The sequence below is a fragment of the Balaenoptera acutorostrata genome, chromosome 21, assembly GCF_949987535.1.
Source record: "Balaenoptera acutorostrata chromosome 21, mBalAcu1.1, whole genome shotgun sequence".
Taxonomy (NCBI): Eukaryota; Metazoa; Chordata; class Mammalia; order Artiodactyla; family Balaenopteridae; genus Balaenoptera; species Balaenoptera acutorostrata.
In genome coordinates this window covers 188,150-214,010 of record NC_080084.1, presented here as the reverse complement: position 1 = coordinate 214,010, position 25,861 = coordinate 188,150, and the positions used below count along the sequence as shown (strand labels likewise).

Genomic DNA, 25,861 nt, shown 5'->3' with positions numbered 1-25,861 from the left:
GTAAATAGAGCTGCAATGAACATTTTGGTACATGACTCTTTTTGAACTATGGTTTTCTCAGGGTATATGCCCAGTAGTGGGATTGCTGGGTCATATGGTAGTTCAATTTTTAGTTTTTTAAGGAACCTCCATACTGTTCTCCATAGTGGCTGTATCAATTTACATTCCCACCAACAGTGCAGGAGGGTTCCCTTTGCTTCACACCCTCTCCAGCATTTATTGTTTGTAGATTTTTTGATGATGGCCATTCTGACAGGTGTGAGGTTATATCTCATTGTAGTTTTGATTTGCATTTCTCTAATGATTAATGATGTTGAGCGTTCTTTCATGTGTCTGTTGGCAATCTGTATATCTTCTTTGGAGAAATGTCTATTTAGATCTTCTCCCCATTTTTGGATTGGGTTGTTTGTTTTTTTGATATTGAGCTGCATGAGCTGCTTGTAAATTTTGGAGATTAATCCTTTGTCTGTTTCTTCATTTGCAAATATTTTCTCCCATTCTGAGGGTTGTCTTTTCATCTTGTTTATGGTTTCCTTTGCTGTGCAAAAGCTTTTAAGTTTCATTAAGTCCCATTTGTTTATTTGTGTTTTTATTTCCATTTCTCTAGGAGGTGGGTCAAAAAGGATCTTGCTGTGATTTATGTCATAGGGTGATCTGCCCATGTTTTCCTGTAAGAGTTTGATAGTGTTTGGCCTTACATTTAGGTCTTTAATCCATTTTGAGTTTATTTCTTTGTAGGGTGTTAAGGAGTGGTCTAATTTCATTCTTTTACATGTAGCTGTCCAGTTTTCCCATCACCACTTATTGAAGAGGCTGTCTATTCTCCACTGTATATTCTTGCCTCCTTTATCAAAGATAAGGTGACCATATGTGAGTGAGTTTATCTCTGGGCTTTTTATCCTGTTCCATTGATCCATATTTCTGTTTCTGTGCCAGTACCATACTGTCTTGATTACTGTAGCTTTCTAGTATAGTCTGAAGTTAGGGAGCCTGATTCCTCCAGCTCCGTTTTTCTCTCTCAAGATTGTTTTGGCTATTCAGGGTCTTTTCTGTTTCCTTACAAATTGTGAAATTTTTTGTTCTAGTTCTGTGAAAAATGCCAGTGGTAGTTTGATAGGGATTGCATTGAATCTGTAGATTGCTTTGGGTATTATAGTCATTTTCACAATGTTGATTCTTCCAATCTAATAACATGGAATATCTCTCCATCTATTTGTATCATCTTTAATTTCTTTCATCAGTGTCTTATAGTTTTCTGCATACAGGTCTTTTGTCTCCTTAGGTAGGTTTAATCCTAGATATTTTATTCTTTTTGTTGCAATGGTAAATGGGAGTGTTTTCTTAATTTCACTATCAGATTTTTCATCATTAGTGTATAGGAATGCCAAAGATTTCTGTGCATTAATTTTGTATCCTGCTACTTTACCAAATTCATTGATTAGCTCTAGTAGATTTCTGGAGGCATCTTTAGGATTCTCTATGTATAGTATCATGTCATCTGCAAACAGTGACAGCTTTACTTCTTCTTTTCCGATTTGGATTCCTTTTATTTCTTTTTCTTCTCTGATTGCTGTGGCTAACACTTCCAAAAGTATGTTGAATAATAGTGGTGAGAGTGGGCAACCTTGTCTTGTTCCTGATCTTAGTGGAAATGGTTTCAATTTTTCACCATTGAGGACAATGTTGGCTGTGGGTTTGTCATATATGGCCTTTATTATGTTGAGGAAAGTTCCCTCTATGCCTACTTTCTGGAGGTTTTTTTATCACAAATGGGTGTTGAATTTTGTTGAAAGCTTTCCCTGCATCTATTGAGATGATCATATGGTTTTTCTCCTTCAATTTGTTAATGTGGTGTTTCACATTGATTGATTTGTGTATATTGAAGAATCCTTGCATTCCTGGAATAAACCCCACTTGATCAAGTTGTATGGCCCTTTTAATTTGCTGTTGGATTCTGTTTGCTAGTATTTTGTTGAGGATTTTTGCATCTATGTTCATCAGTGATATTGGCCTGTAGTTTTCTTTCTTTGTGACATCTTTGTCTGGTTTTGGTATCAGGGTGATGGTTTCCTTGTAGAATGAGTTGGGGAGTGTTCCTCCCTCTGCTATATTTAGGAAGAGTTTGAGAAGGATAGGTGTTAGCTTTTCTCTAAATGTTTGATAGAATTCACCTGTGAAGCCATCTGGTCCTGGGCTTTTGTTTGTTGGAAGATTTTTAATCACAGTTTCAATTTCAGTGCTTGTTATTGGTCTATTCATATTTTCTTTTTCTTCCTGGTTCAGTCTCAGAAGGTTGTGCTTTTCTAAGAATTTGTCCATTTCTTCCCGGTTGGCCATTTTATTGCCATATTGTTGCTTGTAGTAATCTCTCATGATCCTTTGTATTTCTGCAGTGTCAGTTGTTACTTCTCCTTTTTCATTTCTATTTTTATTAATTTGAGTCTTCTCCCTTTTTTCTTGATGCGTATGGCTAATGGTTTTTCAATTTTGTCTATCTTCTCAAAGAACCAGCTTTTAGTTTTATTGATCTTTGCTATCGTTTCCTTCATTTCTTTTTCATTTATTTCTGATCTGATCTTTATGATTTCTTTCTTTCTGCTAACTTTGGGTTTTTTTTTTGTTCTTCTTCCTCTAATTGCTTTAGGTGTAAGGTTAGGTTGTTTATTTGAGATGTTTCTTGTTTCTTAAGTTAGTATTGTATTGGTATAAACTTCCCTCTTAGAACTGCTTTTGCTACATCCCATAGGTTTTGGGTCATCGTGTTTTCATTGTCATTTGTTTCTAGGTAATTTTTGGTTTCCTCTTTGATTTCTTCAGTGATCTCTTGGTTATTTAGTAGTGTATTGTTTAGTCTCCATGTTTTGTTTGTTTGGTTTTTTTTTTTTACAGATTTTTTCCTGTAATTGATATCTAGTCTCATAGCGTTGTGGTCGGAAAAAATACTTGATACAATTTCAAATTTCTTAAATTTACCAAGTATTGTTTTGTGACCCAAAGTATGATCTATCCTGGAGAATGTTCTATGAGCACTTGAGAAGAATGTGTATTCTGTTGTTTTCAGATGGAATGCCCTATAAATATCAATTAAGTCCATCTTGTTAATGTATCATTTAAAGCTTGTGTTTCCTTATTTATTTTCATTTTGGATGATCTGTCCATTGGTGAAAGTGGGGTGTTAAAGTCCCTTACTATGATTGTGTTATTGTCAATTTCCCCTTTTATGGCTGTTAGTATTTGCCTTATGTATTGATGTGCTCCTATGTTGGGTGCATAAATATTTACAATTTTTATATCTTCTTCTTGGATTGATCCCTTGATCATTATGTAGTGTCCTTCTTTGTCTCTTGTAATAGTCTTTGTTTTAAAGTCTATTTTGTCTGATATGAGAATTGCTACTCCAGCTTTCTTTTGATCTCCATTTGCATGGAATATCTTTTTTCCATCCCCTCACTCTCAGTCTGTATGTGTCCCTAGGTCTGAAGTGGGTCTCTTGTAGAAAGCATATATACGGGTCTTGTTTTTGTATCCATTCAGCCTGTCCATGTCTTTTGGTGGGAGCATTTAATCCATTTACATTTAAGGTATTATTAATATGTATGTTCCCATTACATTTTCTTAATTGTTTTCAGTTTGTTATTGTAGGTCTTTTCCTTCTTTTCTGTTTCTTGCCTAGAGAATTTCCTTTAGCATTTGTTGTAAAACTGGTTTTGTGGTGCTGAATTCTGTTAGCTTTTGCTTGTCTGTAAAGGTTTTAATTTCTCCATCAAATCTGAATGAGATCCTTGCTGGGTAGAGTAATCTAGGTTGTAGGTTTTTCCCTTTCATCATTTTAAATATGTTCTGCCACTCCCTTCTGGCTTGCAGAGTTTCTGCTGAAAGATCAGCTGTTAACCTTATGGGGATTCCCTTGTATGTTATTTGTTGCTTTTCCCTTGCTGCTTTTAATATTTTTTCTTTGTATTTAATTTTTGATTCTTTGATTAGTATGTGTCTTGGCGTGTTTCTCCTTGGATTTTTCCTGTATGGGACTCTCTGTGCTTCCTGGACTTGATTAACTATTTCCTTTCCCACATTAGGGAAGTTTTCAACTATAATCTCTTCAAATATTTTCTCAGTCCCTTTCTTTTACTCTTCTTCTTCTGGGACCCCTATAATTCAAATGTTGGGGCGTTTAATGTTGTCCCAGAGGTCTCTGAGACTGTCCTCAATTCTTTTCATTCGTTTTTCTTTATTCTGCTCTGTGTTAGTTATTTCCACTATTTTATCTTGCAAGTCACTTATCCGTTCTTCTGCCTCATTTATCCTGCTATTGATTCCTTCTAGAGGATTTTAAATTTCATTTATTGTGTTGTTCATCATTGTTTGTTTGCTCTTTAGTTCTTCTAGGTCCTTGTTAAACGTTTCTTGTGTTTTCTGTATTCTATTTCCAAGATTTTGGATCATCTTTACTATCATTACTCTGAATTCTTTTTCAGGTAGACTTCCTATTTCCTCTCCATTTGTTTAGTTTGGTGGGTTTTTACCTTGCTCTTTTGTCTGCTGCGTATTTATCTGTCTTCTCATTTTGCTTAACTTATTGTGTATTCCTTTGCACAGACTGCAGGTTTGTAGTTCCTGTTGTTTTTTGTCTGCCCCCAATGGGTAAGGTTTGTTCAGTGGGTTGTGTAGGCTTCCTATTGGAGGGGACTGGTGCCTGTGTTCTGGTGGATGAGGCTGGATCTTGCCTTTCTGGTGGGAGGACTATGTCTGGTGGTGTGTTTTGGGGTGTCTGTTAACTTATTATGATTTTAGCCAGTCTCTCTGCTAATGGGTGTGTTGGTGTTCCTTGCTGGTTGTTTGACATGGGGTGTCCAGCACTGGAGCTTGCTGGTCATTGAGTGGAGCTGTTTCTTAGTGTTGAGACAGAGATCTTTGGGGAACTCTTGGTGATTGATATTACATATGGCCAGGATGTCTCTGCTGGTCCGATGTCCTGAACTCAGCTCTCCCACCTCAGAGGCTCAAGCCTGACATCCTGCTGGAGCACCAAGTCCCTGTCAGCCACACGGCCAGGTACGTGGGGATTTCCTTGCCTTTTGGGAAGTCTGGGGTCTTCTGCCAGTGTTCAGTAAGTGTTCTGTAGGAGTTGTTCCACATATAGATATATTTTTGATGTATTTGTGGGGAGGTGACCTCCATATTTGAGTCCTCCGCCCTCTTAAAGGTCCTCTCCTGAGCCACATTTTGATCTGGAATGTATCTCTTGCTGACATCTCCTCCCTTGGCATTGTCTTTTCAGAATGTGAGAAAATCTTTTCTGTCCAACAGTACCATACAAGACTTGACTGTGCTGCAAGATAACAGCAGAGCTGAACAAGGCCAACGTGAGGGAAGGAAGATGGTGCTCCAGGTTTGGCACTTATTCATATAGGTATTGTCCCCATTTTATCCCTGAGGAATGGGAGCCACAGATTCATCAATTAATTCACCTGGTTTCCACAGGATTTGAACTCAGAACTGTATACTGTGAAGCACATACTCTTTCTCTTACAACAAAGTGTAAAAGGAAGTAAAAGAATAGAACTGGGAGACAAGAAAGAGGATTCAAGGAAGACTCTACTGCAGGAAAAAAAAGAAACCCCATAATAACCTAACTCTGCCAAACAAAAATTTTATGACTCATATTGTATTGGCCAACAATGTTTTAACATACTTCTCCAACATCAAGTTTTTAGATAATAAGTATTTTTAAATTTGCAGTACTTATTACTTTTAAGCAAAAATACTGAGTTCCAAAATTTGAAAGTTATAAATAGTAGTGTTCCCATATTAAGAAAAATGGTACTTGAAGAACTGTGGTTGCAAAAGGAGCCATGTAAGAAATTATTAGTTGTGTCCCTCTCTTGGTACTTGATCACATGCTAACAAGTATTGGTTTACACCTTGTTTTGAGAAATTTTAGTTTATTTGGAAGTAATGTCATGTCTCTTTCTTTTTGGTTGAATTATAATCCCATTATACATGTGGTATTTCTGCACAAATATGACATTGGATATACACTGGTAGAATTTAATAAACAAGTTTTCCTCAAGGTTCTAGTTACTGAATGATAGGTAAACATGTTCTATGAATTCAACATTCAACCAATGTGGAAAGTTTTCTAGTATAAATCACTTTTTCCTCAAGAAAACCATAGGCCATCATTAAAGCATCTTTGCTATTATTATTTTTGAAAAGGTATATGGTAATGTTTTTTAAATGTTATCTAATTATATATGCTGACACTTTTAAAGGTGAAATGATTTGATGTCTAGCATTTTCTTCAATATAATGTGGGAGCATTGAGAAAATATGATAGATAGGCCTCTAGTTTATAGCTGATAAACTGAGTGATAAACAAATGGAGGTTTATTATTTCATTCTCTCTACTTTTATAGATGTTAAAATTTTTTTTATAATAAAAAGTTACAGCACCAGAAGTAATACTGAGACCATTTTTACTGCTTACTCTATATGGTAAAAAGTTTATCACCATGTATGGGGACAAACTTTTTCTCCAAGGAAATATTAAATATATTTTTTAGATTTTCTTTTACTTCTTCTTCATTCAGTGTGTTAAACTCTACCAAATCTGTATTGTCCTTATAATTGAATCTCCTGTAGGTGAGGGTGAAGCCCACTAAACAGTGAACACCTTCTGGAGTCTGCAAGGAACAAAATGACTTGCTTGTAAAGACAGATGCTGGAGATTCCTGAAGGTATATATTCACAGACTCAAAGTCTTCAATTGTTCGAGGTTCAAGAGTAAAAGAGTAGATTTTCCGATATTTATTCCTTTCCAGGAGCTCAGAATTAAGAAATTCTTGGTTTGGGATATACTGCTCTCTTCTGATTTGGTCCAGGTACCAGATTCCTCTCTCTTCTGTCAAGCAAAAGATGCAAGGCACTTGGGGCTGATCCTTCCCAGAAATTAACTCTAGAAGCTGCCACATCTGGTAAGAGCATCCAAATCCAGCATCAGCTATGTAGTTCCTGCCGTCAATGGTCACCTTCAGCAGGAGGTGAATCATGGCATTGCTATATTTGTTTGCTGAAGTGTTGTATACATACCCTCCCAATATCGTGGTCTCAAAACCAATTGTGGTCAGAGCCCAGTACAGAAGATGATTGACTTGGAGACACCACCCACCTCGGTTCCTCCTCACAATTTGATCAAAAGTGGCCTCTAAGCCCAACTCCATGGCTTCCCCACAATGGATGTTAACGTTCTCAAAGGGAATGGCTCGGATCTGGTGCTGAAGAATGTCAGTTAATGTTTCCAAGTCCAATTTGTTCCTACAGTGCTTATAACCAATTCTTTCAAAATATGCTTCAATGTTCATGATTCCTTAAGGCAAGGAAAACAAAACAAAAACAAATATATTACTTTTGTACTTGGATGTCTTTGATTAGCCTAATGATAACAAATGTATTTTAAACATGTAAACACAAACAATGGTTATAAATATCTCTAATTATAAGTCTTTTTTGGGTGTGCTTTTGGTGTATTAATGGCTTTCACATGCATAAGTTCACTTAATGGTGCGAGTAACGCTGAAAGAAAAATATCACTTCTTCCATGTTTTGAGCATGAGAAGTTGGAAATCCAGATGAAGTGATGAGTAAAATGATAAACAGCTTACATGTGGTTTTCTTGGTGATGAATAAGGAGAGGTGCAAGTTGCTATCAATTAAAATAGAGTTTACAAATAGTTTCTAATACAAACAGGAGAATTATATAATATAGTACTTTCATTCATGGTAGTTGACCAACTCAATATCCTCTTCAGCTGAACCTTACACAAATTTCCCCACTCAAAGATTCATATTCATTCACAAACTGATTTATTGATTTATTCAATAAATAGTTTACTGAAAATCTATTATGTATATGTTACTGACCTAGTGGTTGCTTATCTTAAAGAATCTTACATTTTAGTGGGGTCTGGTATGACACAGATAGTGAATTAAATGAATTTAAAAAACATGCAATTTCTTAGATAGTGGTAAGTGTTCGGGGGAAAATAAAGTAAAGAAGGTAGATAAGATGTGCACAGAGAGAGCTTCAGTTTCCAATAAGGTGGGCAGAGGAAGCTTCACTATGACTTTAAGGATATGAGAGAATGAGCCATGTCCACAAGTGTGGGAGGATGATTTAGGAAGAAGGACCAGAGAGTTAAAAAACAAAACAAAACCCTAAACTAGAACCTGCCTAGAGTCTCCAAAGAACATTCAAGGAAGACAGGATGAAGGGAGCAGAAGGAGTAAGTGGAAGTATGGATTGAGATGAGATCTGACCTTTTGTCTTTTACTCTGAGATGAGAAATCACTGTGAGAAGGGCAGTAGGGGAAGGCTGCAGTTTGGACAAAATGCACCATCATCAAATTGTTATGTCTGGCTTGTATGGAGAGTGACCTGTACATACTGAGCTGAATGAATAGACACGTGACCCAGGTAGGCGTAATTCAAAGCACATTTGCTCTAGGACCAGTGTTTTGCTCGTGGATGGCATGTGGTCCAAGTCAGTTCAATAAGATTCTGTTGAGGAACTTTTGCTGAAACCTAAGCAGATGCTTCTACTGCAGGGCCAGAACCTGGTACGATATTTGCTCAAATCTACTAGGAGAACTTGTTGAAGAATAATATCAACAAAGAATGTATTGAGTTGAGGGATGAAAAGTAGGAAAAGGAAAGATGAGAAAAGACAAAAATCAAGTCTTAAGCTATATCTAGACTTTCTGGTAAGGTAAACCAGAAAAAAAAAAAAAAAGAAAAGAAAAAAGAAGCCCTTATTTTGTAAAATCTCATGTAGGAAATGTTTCTGTCCCCTGATACCAGAGTCATAATCCAGTGTGGACACTGATTGTAACAGTGGTGCATTACCACTGGTAAGATGACATGGCCTGAAGTGAGAGGCTACAAAAGGCCCTGCCCCTAGGTTAATGGTGATAAGTTATGTATTCCTGTTGTCCTTCTTAATGTCATTTTTTTCAGATTCACCTAATTCTCTTTTTTGATCAGTTATTCTTCCCATTTTGCTAGTGTTTCACCTTTTTCTATTCTTGATGTCTGCAATCTGATCTCCTCCAAATCTCTTAAGCTTATTTCATTTCTTCTCATCTTTACATGCATCAGTATCCTTTTTCAACATCTGCACAAGCCTAAAACTCTACCACTCAGACACTGAGAGAACAACTTAGCCAGACCACCACAGACCCTCTTCTGCTTCTGTATCCAGAATCAGTGCTAGGTAAGTAAGGAGGGCAGATGATGTGGAACAAAAGAAATATGATTTGGACCTGCCTGGCCAATTCATTTCTGGGTTAACCAACATCTTTTTATTTGGACATTAATGTATATTTTTTAAAGCTATCTTTTGATTTTAAAGATTTTTCTTTGTTCCTTCTGGAGGGGATATGGGGATATATGTGTACATATAGTTGATTCACTTTGTTATACAGCAGAAACCAACACAACAATGTAAAGCAATTATACTCCAATAAAGATGTTAAAAAAATAGATATTATGTTAATTTAGAATTTAGTAACTTTAGTTCATTGAGAAGAAGACAGTATAGGGGTCTGGATGAGAGCAACATGTTATAACCAAATTATACCTGCATATTCCATGACTAAATATAAGAGATTTTGTACTACTGAAGTTATGATAGAAGGTGAAATATGGAGACACTAGAAAGTAGTTGTCAGGATAAAACTGGGTGAAAACACTGCAAAGTTTATATATTGACTTGTAATTTAGATGTGCACTGATATACCATTTCATTTTGCTTGATCATAAATATAAGAAAATAATAAAAGGAGGGAGCGTGAACACACTTAGGGAGCCAGCTGAGATGTCTCAGAAAAGCATACCTTTCTGAGGAAGTTCAATGTAGATTGAGTCTCAGTTTTAATCCAGAAGACTTAGGATAGTTCTTCCTAGTTCACATTGTAGAAATAAAAGAAAAAATAGTTTAAAATATATCATAGTCTTCCTTGAAAACAAGGACAGTAGTTCTCATTGGGACATGAATATGAAGAATATTTTAAAATCACAAAACAGAAGGAGTAAAATGGTCTTTTGGGTTGCATAGAGAAGAGAGCTGAATGTACAATGATGGGACATGGGAGCAAAACTGGTGGGTTCTAAGCCTGGAGACTGTGGAAGTCACCAGCAGGGGGCTCAGACACAACAGACCAGATGAATATTTGTCATACAATCAGCAAGGATGGGTGAACCCTGTCTCAGGTCCCTGATTGCTACTACAAGATTTACCAAACACAGAAAAGACAAGCACCTGTCTTCCTTTAGGTGTAAAGTATAATTGGGGATATTGGGGCAGAAAAATAAAGCAATGTTCTTAATGTATGGTGTCACCAGAAAGGAGGAAGAACCATTCGTATGCAGAAGACCAGCCATCAAAATATCTCTTGTCTTCACTCATTTTCCCTCATCTCCATTGGAAAGATTGCAGAGTCCAAGGTCCACTCCAGCCAGACATCTCACCAGTCACATTTCATTCAAAAAACAAATAAGAGATGGAGACAGAACTATACATGCATGAATATGATGAAAAAACAGAATGCAAATATACTATGAGACTGGGATCAGAAGAAAAGGACATAATACACAAAAGATAGGGGAAAAAGACAACCAGCTCAAGAAGAAACATAAACCGAACAACGGAAAGATATTCTTCACAGGTACTTGAAGAGATAGAACATTTAAAATGGATTCATACCAAAAAGCCAAAAAATGAGGTGATAAAATAACACAGTGTTATCAAAAGAACTATTTATAACTTAGGAAACTAATTAAGAATAACAACAGGGGCTTCCCTGGTGGCGCAGTGGTTGAGAATCTGCCTGTCAATGCAGGGGACATGGGTTCGAGCCCTGGTCTGGGAAGATTCCCACATGCCGCGGAGCAACTAAGCCCGTGTGCCACAACTACTGAGCCTGCACGTCTGGAGCCTGTGCTCTGCAACAAGAGAGGCCACGATAGTGAGAGGCTCACTCACCACGATGAAGAGTGGCCCCCACTTGCCGCAACTAGAGAAAGCCCTCGCACAGAAACGAAGACCCAACACAGTCAAAAATAAATAATAAATAAATAAAATTTAAAAAAAGAATAACAACAAAGATAATATATAAGTAATTATGAACAAAAGGGGAATATATATATAGCATAATATCAAATGACTTATGTAGAAGAAAAACTTAATACTCAGTGGCTTTAATGAAGAGATAAAGCCATTAAAGAGTTAGAGAGAAGCTAATAGACATAAAACCAGACAATCCAATATAAAGATAATTGGTATTTCTGAAGGAAAAAATAAAACTCAAAAAGGATAATAGAAAAAAAAATATGTATATATTCTAATAGTGTTACCTCTCCATCAGCTGTGAAGATGTAAATCAAAATGAAAAACTAAGGAAGAGAAAGGCAGAATTGACTCCTTTTATTATAGGATAGAGTAGAAAAGTTATGAGAATTATGGTTGAAGTAATTTTAAAACATTTAAAAAGTGTGACTTAAGTGAAAGCCATTAGACCTATTGACCTCTGCCTCAGGTACAGAGGGTAAAGAACAGAGCATGTTCAGTGTACCTTGAGAGGGCACATGACACTGGTGAGGATTAGGCTATCTCTTGACTTTCCGGTAAGGTGAGCACCCCCTCCCCCAAAAGTCTGTATTTTGTAAAATCCCATGTAGAAAAAAATTTCTGTCCCCTGTTACCAGAGTTCTAATCTAGTATGGACACTAATTGTAACAGTGGTGCATTACTATTGGTAAGATGACATGGCCTGAGGTGACATGGTACAAAGAATCCCACCCATAGGTTAATGGTGATAAGCTATGTATTTCTATTGTCTTTCTTTTTTGTTCAATTAGACAACATTTACTAAATGAGAAAACTACACTTAAAAAGTGCTTTAAAACAAAATGAAATTAGAAAAAAAGACATGTGCATTTGAAAGAACTTTGCACTCTGCTGAAAATCAAATCTCTTGCAGTAATACAATATGCCGATTCTTAAAATATAAGTTAACAGAATTTTCAATTTAATATTTTCAAAGATGATATTAAGGTCAAGAATTTCACATCTACGGTAGCCCTTATAGAAGGGCATTTATAAGTATGATGTCCATCCCTATGAAGCTTACAATTTTGACAATGCTCAATAAAAGCTTTTGGAATCACATCCAAGTGTCTCATCTAATGAATCACAAATTTGTGTCCTGTAAGTTCTCCTTCTAAAATCTTTATGTAGACTTTTCTATTTCCATCATTTGTTAATTTTTTAAAAAAAATATTTTGTTTAAAAAAAAGGAAAAGAAATGCTGGAATAAACCCTAGATCATGTACAGAAATTATTGCTACTATAGTTCACTACAAAGCATGTCTATGCAATATCACATGAATTTTGATCATGAAAAATCAGAATAAAAATCTTTAGTGACATAAGCCTTACAATCATATACAACATTCAAATGGTAATATTAGACAGTTGAGCACCCAATACCCATAGTTGACAAATGTCCTACTGACCAACATTCATTTAAATATATTCTTCATATAGAGGGAGGAAAATAGAGATAGTGTCAGCTTTCTAAGCCTTGTCAAAAAAAGGATATTCACGTTCTGTGGATCTAAAAACAATCAACAACAACAACAAACCCCCAAAACAAAACTGGTGCAGGTGAGGGTGTTATCAGAAAGTTAAGCATGCTGAAAGGTGTTTTGTAGGAATTAAAAACCTAATTCTTTCTTAATGTCATGAAGAAAACAATAGCAACGGTCAATAAAATTAAAATCTGTTTCTTTGAGAAGATAAACAAAATTGATAAACCTTTAGCCAGACTCAAGAAAAAAAGGGAGAAGACTCAAATCAACAAAATTAGGAATGAAAAACGAGGTTACAACTGACACCACAGAAACACAAAGGATTGGAAGAGACTACTACAAGCAATTATATGCCAATAAAATGGACAACCTGGAAGAAGTGGACAAATTCTTAGAAAAGTACAACCTTCCAAGACTGAACCAGAAGAAATAGAAAATATGAACAGACCAATCACAAGTTAAGAAATTGAAACTGTGACTAAAAATCTTCCAACAAACAAAGGTCCAGAACCAGAAGGCTTCACAGGAGAATTCTATCAAACATTTAGAGAAGAGCTAACACCCATTCTTCTCAAACTCTTCCAAAAAAATTGCAGAGGGTGGAACAATTCCAGACTCATTCTACGAGGCCACCATCACCCTGACACCAATACCAGACAAAGATATCACAAAAAAACTACAGACCAATATCACTGATGAATATAGACACAAAAATCCTCAATATTAGCAAAACAAATCCAACAACACATTAAAAGCATCATACACCATGATCAAGTGGGATTTATCCGAGGGATGCAAGGATTCTTCAATATACACAAATCACACCATATTAACAACTTGAAGAATAAAAAACATATGATCATTTCAATAGATGCTGAAAAAGGTTTTGACAAAATTCAGCACTCATTTATGATAAAAACTCTCCAGAAAGTGAGCATACAGGGAAACTACCTCAATATAATAAAGGTCATATATGATAAACCCACAGCAAACATTATTCTCAATGGTGAAAAACTGAAAGCATTTCCTCTAAGATCAGGGACAAGACAAGGGTGTCCACTCTCGCCACTATTATTCAACATAGTTTTGGAAGTCCTAGCCATGACAATCAGAGAAGAAAAAGAAATAAAAGGAATACAAATTGGAAAAGAAGTAAAATGCTTACAGTTTGCAGATGACATTCTACTATACATAGAAAATCCTAAAGATGCCACCAGAAAGCTTCTAGAGCTAATCAATGAATTTAGTAAAGTTGCAGGATACAAAATTAATACACAGAACTATCTTGCATACCTATACACTAACAATGAAAGATCAGAAAGAGAAATTAAGGAAACAATCCCATTTACTATTGCAACCAAAAGGATAAAATACCTAGGAATAAACCTACCTAAGGAGGCAAAAACCTGTACTCAGAAAACTATAAGATACTGATGAAAGAAATTAAAGATGACACAAACAGATGGAGAGATATACCATGTTCTTGGATTGAAGGAATCAATACTGTGAAAATGACTATACTACCCATAGCAATCTACAGATTCAATGCAATCCCTATCAAATTACCAATGACATTTTTCACAGAATTAGAACAAACTATTTTACAATTTGTATGGAAACAAAAAGGACTCTGAATAGTCAAAGCAATCTTGAGAGAGAAAAACGGAGCTAGAGGAATCAGGCTCCTGGACTTCAGACTATACTACAAAGCTACAGTAATCAATACAGTATGGTACTGACACACAAACAGAAATATAGATCAACGGAACAGGATAGCAAGCCCAGAGATAAACTCATGCACCTATGGTCACCTAATCTATGACAAAGGAGGCAAGAGTATACAATGGAGAAAAGACAGCCTCTTCAATAAGTGGTACTGGGAAAACTGGACAGCTACATGTAGAAGAATGAAATTAGAACACTCCCTAACACCACACACAGAAATAAACTCAAAATGGATTAAAGACCTACATATAAGGTCAGAAAGTATAAAACTCTTAGAGGACAACATAGGCAGAACACTCCATGACATAAATCACAGCAAGATTCTTTTTGACCCACCTCCTAGAGTAATGGAAATAAAATCAAAAATAAACAAATGGGACCTAATTAAACTTAAAAGCTTTTGCACAGCAAAGAAAACCATAAATGAGATAAAAAGACAACCCTCAGAATGGGAGAAAATATTTACAAATGAAGCAACTGACATGGGATTAATCTCCAAAATATATAAAGAGCTCATGTACCTCAATATCCAAAAAAGAAACAACCCAGTCAAAAAATGGGCAGAAGACCTAAGTAGACATTTCTCCAAATAAGACATACAGATGGCCAAGAGGCACATGAAAAGATGCTCAACATCTCTAATTTTTAGAGAAATGCAGATCAAAACTACAATGAGGTATCACCTCACAGTGGTCAGAATGGCCATCATCAAAAGAATCTATAAACAATAAATGCTGGAGAGGGTGTGGAGAAAAGGAACACTCTTGCACTGTTGGTGTGAATGTAAATTGATACAGCCACTATGGAGAACAGTATTGAGGTTCCTTAAAAAAACTAAAAATATAACTACCATATGACCCCGCAGTCCCACTACTGGGCATATGCCCTGAGAAAACCATACTTCAAAAGACACAGGCACCCCAATGTTCATTGCAGCGCTATTTACCATAACCAGGAGATGGAATCAACCTAAATGTCCATCGACAGATGAAGGGATAAAGATTGGTACATATATACAATGGAGTATTACTCAGCCATAGAAAGGAACAAAATTGGGTCATTTGTAGAGATGTGGATGGATCTAGAGTCTGCCATACAGAGTGAAGTAAATCAGAAAGAGTAACCAAATATTACCTGAGTATTCTGTGATTAAACAGAAGAAATTGCTATGACTAAAATTGTGATTCACAGTGAAATACTGGCAAAACTTAGAAAACAGTTGCCAGGAAAATCGCTAACTGAAAACACAACTAGCCTTATTTCTTGATATATAGCATTTCTGTGCAGATATGTCCTTTCCTTTCAGCTTCATGATTAATATTAGAGAAGACTCAAGGGATATATAAAGAACACACTTAGAGCATCTACTGAGAACTCCCAGAAAGGCACTTAAAACATTTCTAAGCAAATGGAAGCAAGTTGATGTTCAGTTTTAATTCAGAAGTCTCAGAAATTCCTTTCTCCTGGACCGAACTCTAGAAATAATAGAAGAGATAGTAAAATGTATATTGTGACTTCCTTTGAAAACAGAAAGATAGTTTAGTGTTACATGAGTTGTGAAAAGTACCTAAAAATCACAAAAGAGAAGGGAAAGGACTGAAGAGTAAAGGGGGCATCTGAGTTGCATAGGGGAGGGTGTAGCAAGTGCAACCACAGGAAATGACAGCAACACTGATGGGTTCTGAGCCTAGAGATTGTGGAAGCCAGCACAAGGGGGCTCAGGAGGAACCAATCAGATGATTAGTTGCCATAGGATCAGTTAGGAGGGGTGAATCATGTTCTATGTCCCTGATTGCTACTACAAGAATTACCAAACATAGCAAAGACCAATATGTAATGCTAGCACACGGTCTTCCTTTATGTGTAAAGTATAATTGGGGATATTGGGGTAGAAAAATAAGGCAGTGTTCTTAATGTATGGTGTCACTGGAAAGGAAGAAGAACCACTGATATACAGAAGATCAGCCATTAAAGTATCTCCTGTCATCAGTCATCTTCCCTTGTATTCACTGGAAAGATTGAGGAGTCCAAGCTCCACTCCAGCCAGACATCTCACCTAAACTATATTCAAGAAAGAAATCAAAGGTGGAGACAGAACTATATATAAGGAATAGTTTCCTTTTAATATAGAACAAAGAGTAGAAATGTTATGAGAATTTGGCTAAAGTAGTTTAAAAACATTTTAAAAATGTGGTGTAATGGAAGCCATCAGACCTATAGACGTCTGCCTCAGGTACAGAGGGTAAAGAACAGAGCATGCTCAGGGTACCTTGAGAGGGCATATGGCATTAGTGAGGATTCAGGACTGAGGCTAATGTGGGGAGAATGCTGTCTGTAAGCCACCCAGAAGCCTTTAGATGTCTTTGATCTCTTTTTCTGTGCCTCTGACTAGCATGGCTTCTGTGTCCTTGTGCTTAAGGAGCTGCATTGCGGACTCTTTGGAAGACTTCTTGGGGGTTCCTGGAGCTGCTTTGCCTTCCTATGTGAAAATTGGAAGTGCCAGGGACTTCATGTCCTGCCAGGGCAGCCCTGTATCAGCGACTTACTGGTGAGATGTTCTGAAAACCCAGTTGCCTTGCCTTGAGTCTTGAAAGACTTTGAGTTATAATTCACATTCAGGCTGACACTGGAGTTCTCCCAGGAGCACATCATAAGCCACTTGCACATGGTCTTGGCCTCAGCTTCTAAATCTGTGGAACCTGACAAGTCGTATCAGTGGTCATTTTGGAGAGCTGTGTGAAAGAAAGGTAAGATGTACAAGATGAGGCAACTTCCAGAGGGCCTTGAAAGTCAGGCAAAAGAGACTTCTTCTGTCACCAAATGAATGCTTGTTATTTTGTTGAATGGTCAATGTTCAATAGTCAACTGGCTGCTGTGATTTACCCCTAAGTGACATGGTACTTCAGTTACAAATTACCTTTTGATGTAGCCCTGGAGAGCAGGTCAATATGAAGAACTCATTGTCCAGCTCCCAGTCTAGGGTCTCTACCTCTTTCATATACAGCAGTGTTTTTCTATTTTATTTTATTTTATCTTATTTTATTTTATTTTTTATTTTTCAACCAAAGAAACACTTATTCGTTCCCCAAATAAAGTTGTAAGCAAAAGCCTAAAATAGAAGAATTAAAAACAGGTTGATCCAGAGGTACCCTGAGATGCTGCCACCACAAGTACAGTTATGGACTGAGACGAAATCTTCTATACCTACTTCCTGCACTTCTGGCATGACTGAATAAAAGAGCCTGAAGGAGTGCTAGTGAGTGGCTTTTCTTTGTGTGTGTGTGTGTGTGTGTGTGTGTGTGTGTTGTGTTTGTGTTTTATTTCCTATCCTTTTCCTTCTTTTTCCTTTTCTCTGTCTCAGTGAAGGACATGGCATCACACTGGATTGACACTACAACCCACCCTGACACCAGGGCAGGTGGGCATCTGCTTGATTTCTGGATGGAAAGGGAGCTATTAGGCTAGCCCTGCTCAGAGGCCACTGGACAACAGGGCTTTATGTACTGAAGGCCTGCAGCTCAGCCAGGGCTCTGAGCTAAAGCTTGCAAAGTCAGGCAGGTATTGTGAGGACTACCGAGCAGGCCCAGAGAGACAATCTAAAGGAACACAGCTGCTCAGCTGAAGATAGAAAAGCCAAACAAAATAAGTTTCTGGGACAGAAGTACTAGGGAGTTGATAGTAAAAAACAAACAAACAAACCTCCTTTTGAGGGAAGGAATGGAGTCCTCTGTTTTATGCTTCAGGAAATAAAATGAGGGCCCAGGTGAAGGGAGTGAAATGCTGATGTCACACTCAGGGCTACAAGCAGCATAAATACACGTTTAGACAGAGGTGGAACCTTCTGTACCTACTGCCAGCATATCTGTCATGACTGAACAGATTTTTAAAAATTGATGTGAAATTCACGTGATCTAAATAAACCATTTAAAGTGAACAATTCGGTGTCATTTGGTACATTCACAACTTTGTGCAGCCACGACTTCTATCTAGTTCCAAAATATCTCACTACCCCTGGTAAAACCCCAGACTCATGAAGCAGTTATTCCCCATTTCCTCCAGCCTCTGGCAACCACCATTCTACATCCTGTCTCTGTGTTCCGCTCCACCTTCGGCTGTTGTGAACAGTGCTGCTGAGAACATTTGTGGTCAAGTACTTTTTTCTGTATCTGTTTTCAATTCATTGGGTATATGCCTAGCAATAGAACTGGCCAAATGAATAGTAGAATTTTAAGAGGTGCTTCTAAGTGGCTTTTCATTCTATATGCTGTGATTTTCTTTTCCTCTCCTTCCCTTTCGCTTCCCTTCCCATCCCTTCCCTTTACTTACCTTTTTTTGGTGCCGAGGCTCACTGCAAGGACACCACAACCCAACCCACCCCCAGGGGCAAGTGGCCAGCCCAGTGATCTTCTGGATGAAAACAAGAGAAGTTGCCAGGCAAGCCGTGCCCACAAACCGTCCTTCACAGTGCTTAGTGCACAGGAGGCCAATGGAAAACAGCCAATAAAAAAAGTTACACCCAGGCAGCAGGAAGTTCTGAATGTTTCTGTTTCTCTTTTTTTCCCCCTCTTGAAGAGCAGAAGCTCAGAGTTGTGGGTGAAATCTGCCTATTTTTAAAGTTGGCTCTGAACTATTTAAACCTATAAAGGGCAAACAAAATAAGCCTATGGGCAGGATGCAGCTATATACATAGTTGGCAGTTAACAACTTCCTTCTGAGTGAGAGGGGGCGGGGTCAGCCACTTTGTGGCTGAGGAACTAAACTGTGACTTGGGGGAAGGGAAAGGTCAGTTCATCAAAGAAGAGCCAACAGGCGTGTTGTTGTTGTGGGCATCGGGCCAGGGCAAGGGAGCAAAGTCCAGAGGGGAGAGCCCACAGAGCCCTTGCTCTGGGGCTGTCAGCCGCCACAGGCTCCTCTCTCCTGTGGAATTCTGCACATTTGTGCTCAGGGAGTGGTGTCCTCAGCCTGCCTGACAGTGAAAGAGCTGGTTCTTGTCATTTATGGCTCCTGGAGACCTTCCCTTAGGGTCTGCCTTCCATCAAGATAACATGTCCTCAAGAATTCCCTTAAACTCTGCAGACAGCGCAACACAGCCTCCCTGGAGTTTGGGGATGATCATTAGAGAATTTCTGATCAGCTAATGCAGGAGGAGCAGGAGTGATCCTGAATTTGCTGACTGCAGGACTAACTGGGCCCTTTGGGACACACCCAGGTGGGGATAGAGAAGGTGGACATTGCTGTTTCAATTATCCAAGAGGGAAATCCTGTCCCCTGAATCACGTGTTGTACACATTAGCTATATTTTATATACTTTAATCCTCGCAACAAACTTTTAAAGTAAGCTCTCTTATTAGCTCCAATTTTCTGAGGGGTAAACTGACTTTTGGAGATGCTTAAATGATCTGCCCAAGTCCTCACACCTGGGATGTCACATGGCTGTTACTCTAACCCTGAAACTGCGCAGGGCCCTGTGAGGCACCCAGGTATGGAGGCTTGGCCTCTTATTTTTGTCCCCCATTTCTTGTCGGCAAGACTCCAGCCTCCTTGTCCTTCCCTGAGTTCCAGAGGGCAGATTCGAACAGTTGCTAATCAAGGGAGGAGCAGCCAAGAAACCACCCGAAGCAAGATTAAAGGGACCAGAGAAGCTCATTAAGATTAGGGGACGGACCACCTGAGACCCTGCACACAGCCTTATCTTGTCCACAACCCCACCCTTGGGAAGTATTGCTATAAAACTCCTTATCAAATCTTCCTGGGTTGGGACACATAGTTTTTCGAGGTAGGAGCTGTTGTGTCCCCCTTTGCCTGACAAAGTAATAAAGCTCTCCTTTTCTACTTCACCCAAAACTCTGTCTCCAAGATCTGATTTGGCACCGGCGTACAGAGAAGCTGAGCTTTCGGCATCAACCCCGACAGTTTGAATTGGGGTGTGTTATCTCCTCCATTATCCTGTACTGTAATTACAGCATAAGGACTCAAGTTATATGTCAACCAAACTTTCTGAACTGGCTTAGGACCTGACATTCGGGTCTGTGTAGTATCTAGTCTCCTGGACTCACATTTGAAATAGGATTAAGCCCCGAATTCAAAGCACAACGTGTCACTTACCGAGATCCCCTGGGGCCCACAACCAGGAACCAGGCTGACTGCCATCCTCCCACTTCCTGGACAAGCCCAGGAAGAAACCTCACTGGTTTGCAAACTGCTCCACCCCTTGAATCTAGTTAGAATCACCAGGGAGCTCTGCGAAATGTAGTCGTGGGAACTTGGGTTGTCCTTGTGCACCTCTTGTTCAAATGTACTCTGGTGAGACCTGGCACCAGGCTGAGAGTAGAGTGACCTTGTAATCCATACAGTTCCTACTCTTAGGGAGGCTGAATCCAGATATCCTAAGTGTAACGTGGGAGGTTAGGGTTTGAAGGGGATCCAGGGAAAGCAGGTTCATTAACATAGAGGAGCAGAAGGAGATGGATATTTTAAATCACTGCCCCAGGTTATGACAGCATTTCCTCATGAATTTCCATGAGGCCCCTAAATTTCTATTTTTCTTCCCCATCTTCAGTCCCATTCGCCACTCCACCCTGAGGCACTGTATAATGTGTCCTAAATTTGTCCACATATAAGTTATGAGTGTGACATATATAATGTGCTTTTGTTTCTGCATGTATTTTTAATTTATGTTAATGATATAGGTCTATCACTCTTGCTGTTTCTAATGCACTTCCCTCTATACTTTATTTCTTTTTATAATTAAATTTTTTTTTATTGGAGTATAGTTGTTTTATAATATTGTTATACAATACAGCAAAGTGAATCAGTTATACATATACATATATCCCCTGTTTTTTTGGATTTCCTTCTCATTTAGGTCACCACAGAGCACTAAGTAGAGTTCCCTGTGCTATCCAGTAGGTTCTCATTAGTTATCTATTTTACACATAGTATCAATAGCGTATATATGTCAATTCCTATCTCCTAATTCATCCCACAACACCCGCCCCCATTTCTAAAACCATCTTCGTGACACAAGTGTTGCCTTGTGCTCTCTATTTGGCACTAACAGTTGTATTCCATGCCTCCTGTATTATGCTGCATGAACTTGGGACTCTCTACCTGAAGGCTTTCTCTTGGCCTGTGCTTTGGCCATCCAGATGGACCTGCAACTAATGGCCCCGGAACACCACTCAGCCCGGAAAATGTGAGTGGGAGCATAAATGCCCCTGTGTTCCACCTACTCAGGTGGGGTTACTCTGGGGTCATGGCCAGCACTGCCTCCCTATGTTCTCCAGTGAGAGGAAGCTTCCATTGTCCTCTGAGGTAACCTGCCGATCATGTACCCTTCATTGAGTCTCAGAGAGCCGCTGCCTCACTTTCCTACTCCCATGGTGGTACTTCCTTAAATCACCTCCCAAGTAAGCTACTTGAATGCAAATCCTCATCTCAGGGTCTGGTTTTGGAGGAAACCAACCTAAAACCATTTAACCTACAGGTACCACTGGTGAAGGACACTTAGGTTGCTGCCAACTCCTGGTTACTACAAACACCACTGTAATCAGCACTTTCCTACTTGTGCCCTGCAGATGGACATGAGGACTTTGCTTGGATAGACATCAGGAATGGAATGTGCTAGAGGACAGGGCATCAGTGTACTTAATTTCATTGAGCATTTCTGTCCTCTTGTGTAGAAAGTTTCCTGCTTTCCTCATATCCTGGTTGATACTTTCGGTTAGCAACCTTCAAATGTCTGCCAATCTCATGTGTCTAAAGTGATAGCTCAGTGTAATTCTCATCTGCACTTCTCTGATTCTTAGTGAGTTTGAGCATCACTTCATATTCCTATTGACCCATCACATTTACTGGTGGTGAATTAAATGGCAAGGTGTCGAGGAAGCACTCTTCTGCCATAGTAGCCAGGGCACAGCAGAGATGAAGGATGGATAGCAGAGGACATCTTGCTAGAAAAATATTGCTGGAGAAGGATATAATCTCAGAATGCAGGTCTGGGCCTGGGTCATTTTGACAGAAATTGTGGAAAGGCTTCATTCAATGGAGTAGGGCTATTGTCCCCTGATCCTGGGAAATGTGACACCTGGAATTAAGATCCAGATGGCAAGTTTGTAATTCTGAGATTGCTTCCATCATTCTAGCCAAAGTAACAGAGGCCCTTGAGGATCTCCAGCAAGAATTGTTTCAGAAACCTGAAGTCAGGAGGCTTGTGGCTAAGGGAGAGTAAGACCAGAGTCATGGATCCTGGGGTCTGAGGGCAGGGACACCAGAGGATGTAGGCCTGGGATCAGGGTGGCCATCTGAACTGCCAAGCCAAATTCTGACTACTTCCTAGACTTTCCATGTGGAAGGAGAGCAGAAGTGAGAAATATCGGAACTGTCACTGAGCATTCTCCTCACCATAAAGGAGGTGAGTTAGGTGTAGTAATAAACTCCCTCTTTATTCCAGTATGTACAAGTTGGAAAAGTTTAAGCATTCTGCTTTTTAAAAAATAAATATACTTAACACAGTAGAATTAATTTGTATATGGTAAATATTCTAACTTGTTCTAAAGTGTTTTCTTTCAAATATTAAAGCATGTAAAGAATTTCTTATTTCATTGCTAAAGGAAAACAAACAGACCTACATTTTTGCAAAGATAGGAAGTTTGAACTAAAACTCCCCCTTTTGATGATGGAATCTATGGAAGACAATGACCTCTAATTTAAGATCTTTTGTTGTTGAATAAATCTGTTTTAAAATTTGCTTGCCAAGACTTCTGGTTTCTGCTCCAACAGGTAGAAGTTAGCAATTCTCTTTCTCTCTCTCTCTCTCTCTCTCTCTCTCTCTCTCTCTCTCTTTTTTGGCCGTGCCTCATGTGGGATCTTAGTTCCCTGACCAGGGATTGAACCCCCACCCCCTGCATTGGAAGTGTGGATTCTTAACCACTGGACCACCAGGGAAGCCCCAATCCTCTCATTCTTATTGCAAAATCAACAAGTCCTGAAAAATCAAACAGATCCATTAGTGTATCAACATCATGAGGAAAAATGCTGCTTTACCGAACAAGACTCTATGAGGCCTTCCCAGAATAGACCCCCACCCATGTTCTCTTCCTGCCTTTTGTCTGTAGAAAAACTTTAGTCAAAGAATAAATTTAATCAGAGAAGCGAGAAAATGCAGAACGAAAGGAAAACAGTCAAGCAAGACAAAATAATAATATTTTAGCCATTAAACAATGTCAAGGATCTTTAGTTCTTCCTCAAGGACTATAGATAATATTCTCAGCCATGTCCTTTCAGTTGTTTTGCAGATACTGAAACCCCCACCAAGTGGAAGAAGTTAACTGTATGCTGCCCACAAGCATGTAGACCCCAGAACTGTTGGAACCAGAAGGCTAATGATGCTGATTCCCACTTACCTCACCACCAACCAATCAGAAGAAATTCCATGACGTGATCACACCCTGCACCTTGAACACTATAAGACTCCTTGCTACCCCCTCGAGAGTGGGGCACACAGTCTTGAGGGCATTACCCACTGTGGCCACCTTTGCTTGGCAGAGAAATAAAGCTATTTCTTTCTACTTCACCCAAAACTCTGACTCCAAGATTTAATCTGGCATCAGTGTACAGAGGCCAAATTTCAGCAACACTGCTAAAAAGTAGAGAGACAGACAGATGCATACATAGAATCGGAGATTACTGTGAACTGAAGTTCAAGATTAGAAGCCCTAGCTGAAGCCAGTATTATTAAGAACACTTAAAAACTTCAATGAACTCCTGGAGACTCAGTGTAGATGAGCTTGAAAGTTACAAACCATGGGCTGTCTCAGTCTCATGGAGTCCTCCACACTTTTGTGAATTTTACCACCAGGAACCCCACCCAAGGTCTCATTGTGAAGACAACAGAATAATCTCTATGCACTTCTGATAGAAGGAGAAAAATGTAATCATTTTAAAATAAGGTCACAGAATTCTGTTCTCTCCCTTCCCTCCAGGGAAATTACTGTATAACAGCCTAGTCAAAGTAAGGTAAGGAAAATACCAAACTCCAATCATTTCCAGCATTTCTGCCTCACCTAAGGGGAAGAAAAGTTGAGATGCACTTTTGAAGGTCACACTTTGGGGCAAAACCCAGGCTTACTTAAAACTTGAGACTAATGATAGGACTATAAGTATACTTATCTCCTCACCATCCCTTATAACCATATCAATAATTCTACTGTATATAACAGAGAATTACAGATGAAAAGGTACAAGTTTCAGACACTATTTAATGAGGGATTTCCAGGCAATCCTGAGACAAGAGAGAGACCAAAACTAGGATAGTAAAGGAAATTGAAGACTTGGACATCTATAGCTACAGAAAACAGTAAACACAGCATAATTCCTAGTGAAATAAACATAAACCCTCACACTAAAGGCCTGCACACCTCAGTTCTTATTACGCAATACATCATGTTTAGCTTCCAACATAAAATTGCAAGGCATGCTAACATATGAAAAAAACACAGTATGAAGAAATAAGGCAAGCATCAGAGTAAGATTCAGATATGGCAAGGATTTTGGAGTTATCAGACCAGGAATTTAAAATAACTATGATTAATATGCTAAAGTTTCTAATGGAAAAGCAGACAACATGCAAGAATAGATGGGCATTGTAAGCATAGAAATTAAAACTCTAAGGAAGAATCAAAGGAAATGCTAGAGGGACTTCCCTGGTGGTGCAGTGGTTAAGAATCCGCTTGCCAATGAAGGGAACACAGGTTCGGTCCCTGGTCTGGGAAGATCCCACATGCCACGGAGCAACTAAGCCCATGCACTACAACTACTGAGTCCTCGTGCTGCAACTACTGAAGGCCACGTGCCTAGAGCCCATGCTCCACAACAAGAGAAACCTCCACAATGAGAAACCTTGCACCACAACAAAGAGTAGCCCCAGCTCACCACAACTAGAGAAAGCACACATGTAAAAATGAAGACCCAACACAGCCAAAAATAAATAAATTAAATAAATAAATTTATTAAAAAAGGAAATGTTAGAAATAAAAATTTATAACAGAAATGAAGAATGCCTTTGATGGGCTTACCAGTAGACTGAACATGGCCAGTTAAAGATTCAGTGTGCTTGAAAATATGTCAATAGAAACTTCCCAAAATGCAAAAAGAAAACCAAGAAATAATAGAGAACATTCATGAACTGCAGGGCAATTGTAAAAGATATAGCATAAATGTAATTGGAATACCAGAAGAAGAAGGAAAGAAAGAAAGAAAGAAAGAAAGGAAGGAAGGAAGAAAGGAAGGAAGGAAGAAAGGAAGAAAGGAAGGAAGGAAGGAAGGAAGGAAGGAAGGAAGAAAGAAAGAAAGGAAGGAAGGAAGGAAGGAAGGAAGGAAGGAAGGAAGGAAGGAAGGAAGAAAGAAAGAAAGAAAGAAAGAAGAAAGAAAGAAAGAAAGAAAGAAAGAAAGAAAGAAGCAGAAGAACTATTTGAAGTAATAATGGCTGAA

At 38.6% G+C, this 25,861-nt stretch overlaps 1 protein-coding gene across 4 annotated transcripts; it reads right to left on the bottom strand.

The window, feature by feature from the left end:
* Positions 1–6,232: 6,232 nt before the first annotated feature.
* Positions 6,233–20,520, bottom strand: LOC130706122 (arylamine N-acetyltransferase 1-like). 4 transcript variants are annotated; one of them, XM_057537342.1, is made up of 3 exons: positions 20,477–20,520; positions 16,918–17,103; positions 6,233–7,366 (listed from the first exon to the last, which is right to left on the bottom strand). In XM_057537342.1, exons 2-3 carry the CDS (start codon positions 17,036–17,038, stop codon positions 6,489–6,491), a joined length of 999 nt encoding a protein of 332 aa, XP_057393325.1. In that variant the 5' UTR covers positions 17,039–17,103; positions 20,477–20,520; the 3' UTR covers positions 6,233–6,488. The 4 variants fall into 4 exon arrangements, with proteins under 4 accessions (XP_057393325.1, XP_057393326.1, XP_057393327.1 ...); XM_057537343.1 differs by lacking the exon at positions 20,477–20,520 and adding an exon at positions 18,698–18,759; XM_057537344.1 differs by lacking the exon at positions 20,477–20,520 and adding an exon at positions 9,892–9,957 and having other exon boundaries at positions 16,918–16,985.
* Between the last annotated feature and the right edge of the window lie 5,341 nt (positions 20,521–25,861).

What these genes read in the sequence shown, in the direction of transcription:
- LOC130706122 (XM_057537342.1), bottom strand. Translation starts at nt 17,038, where the DNA reads ATGTGCAAGTGGCTTATGATGTGCTCCTGGGAGAACTCCAGTGTCAGC. An exon ending in GTTTTCAGAACATCTCACCA is followed by an intron (nt 7,367 to 16,917) that starts GTAAGTCGCTGA and finishes CCTTGCCTTAAG; the next exon opens with GAATCATGAACATTGAAGCA.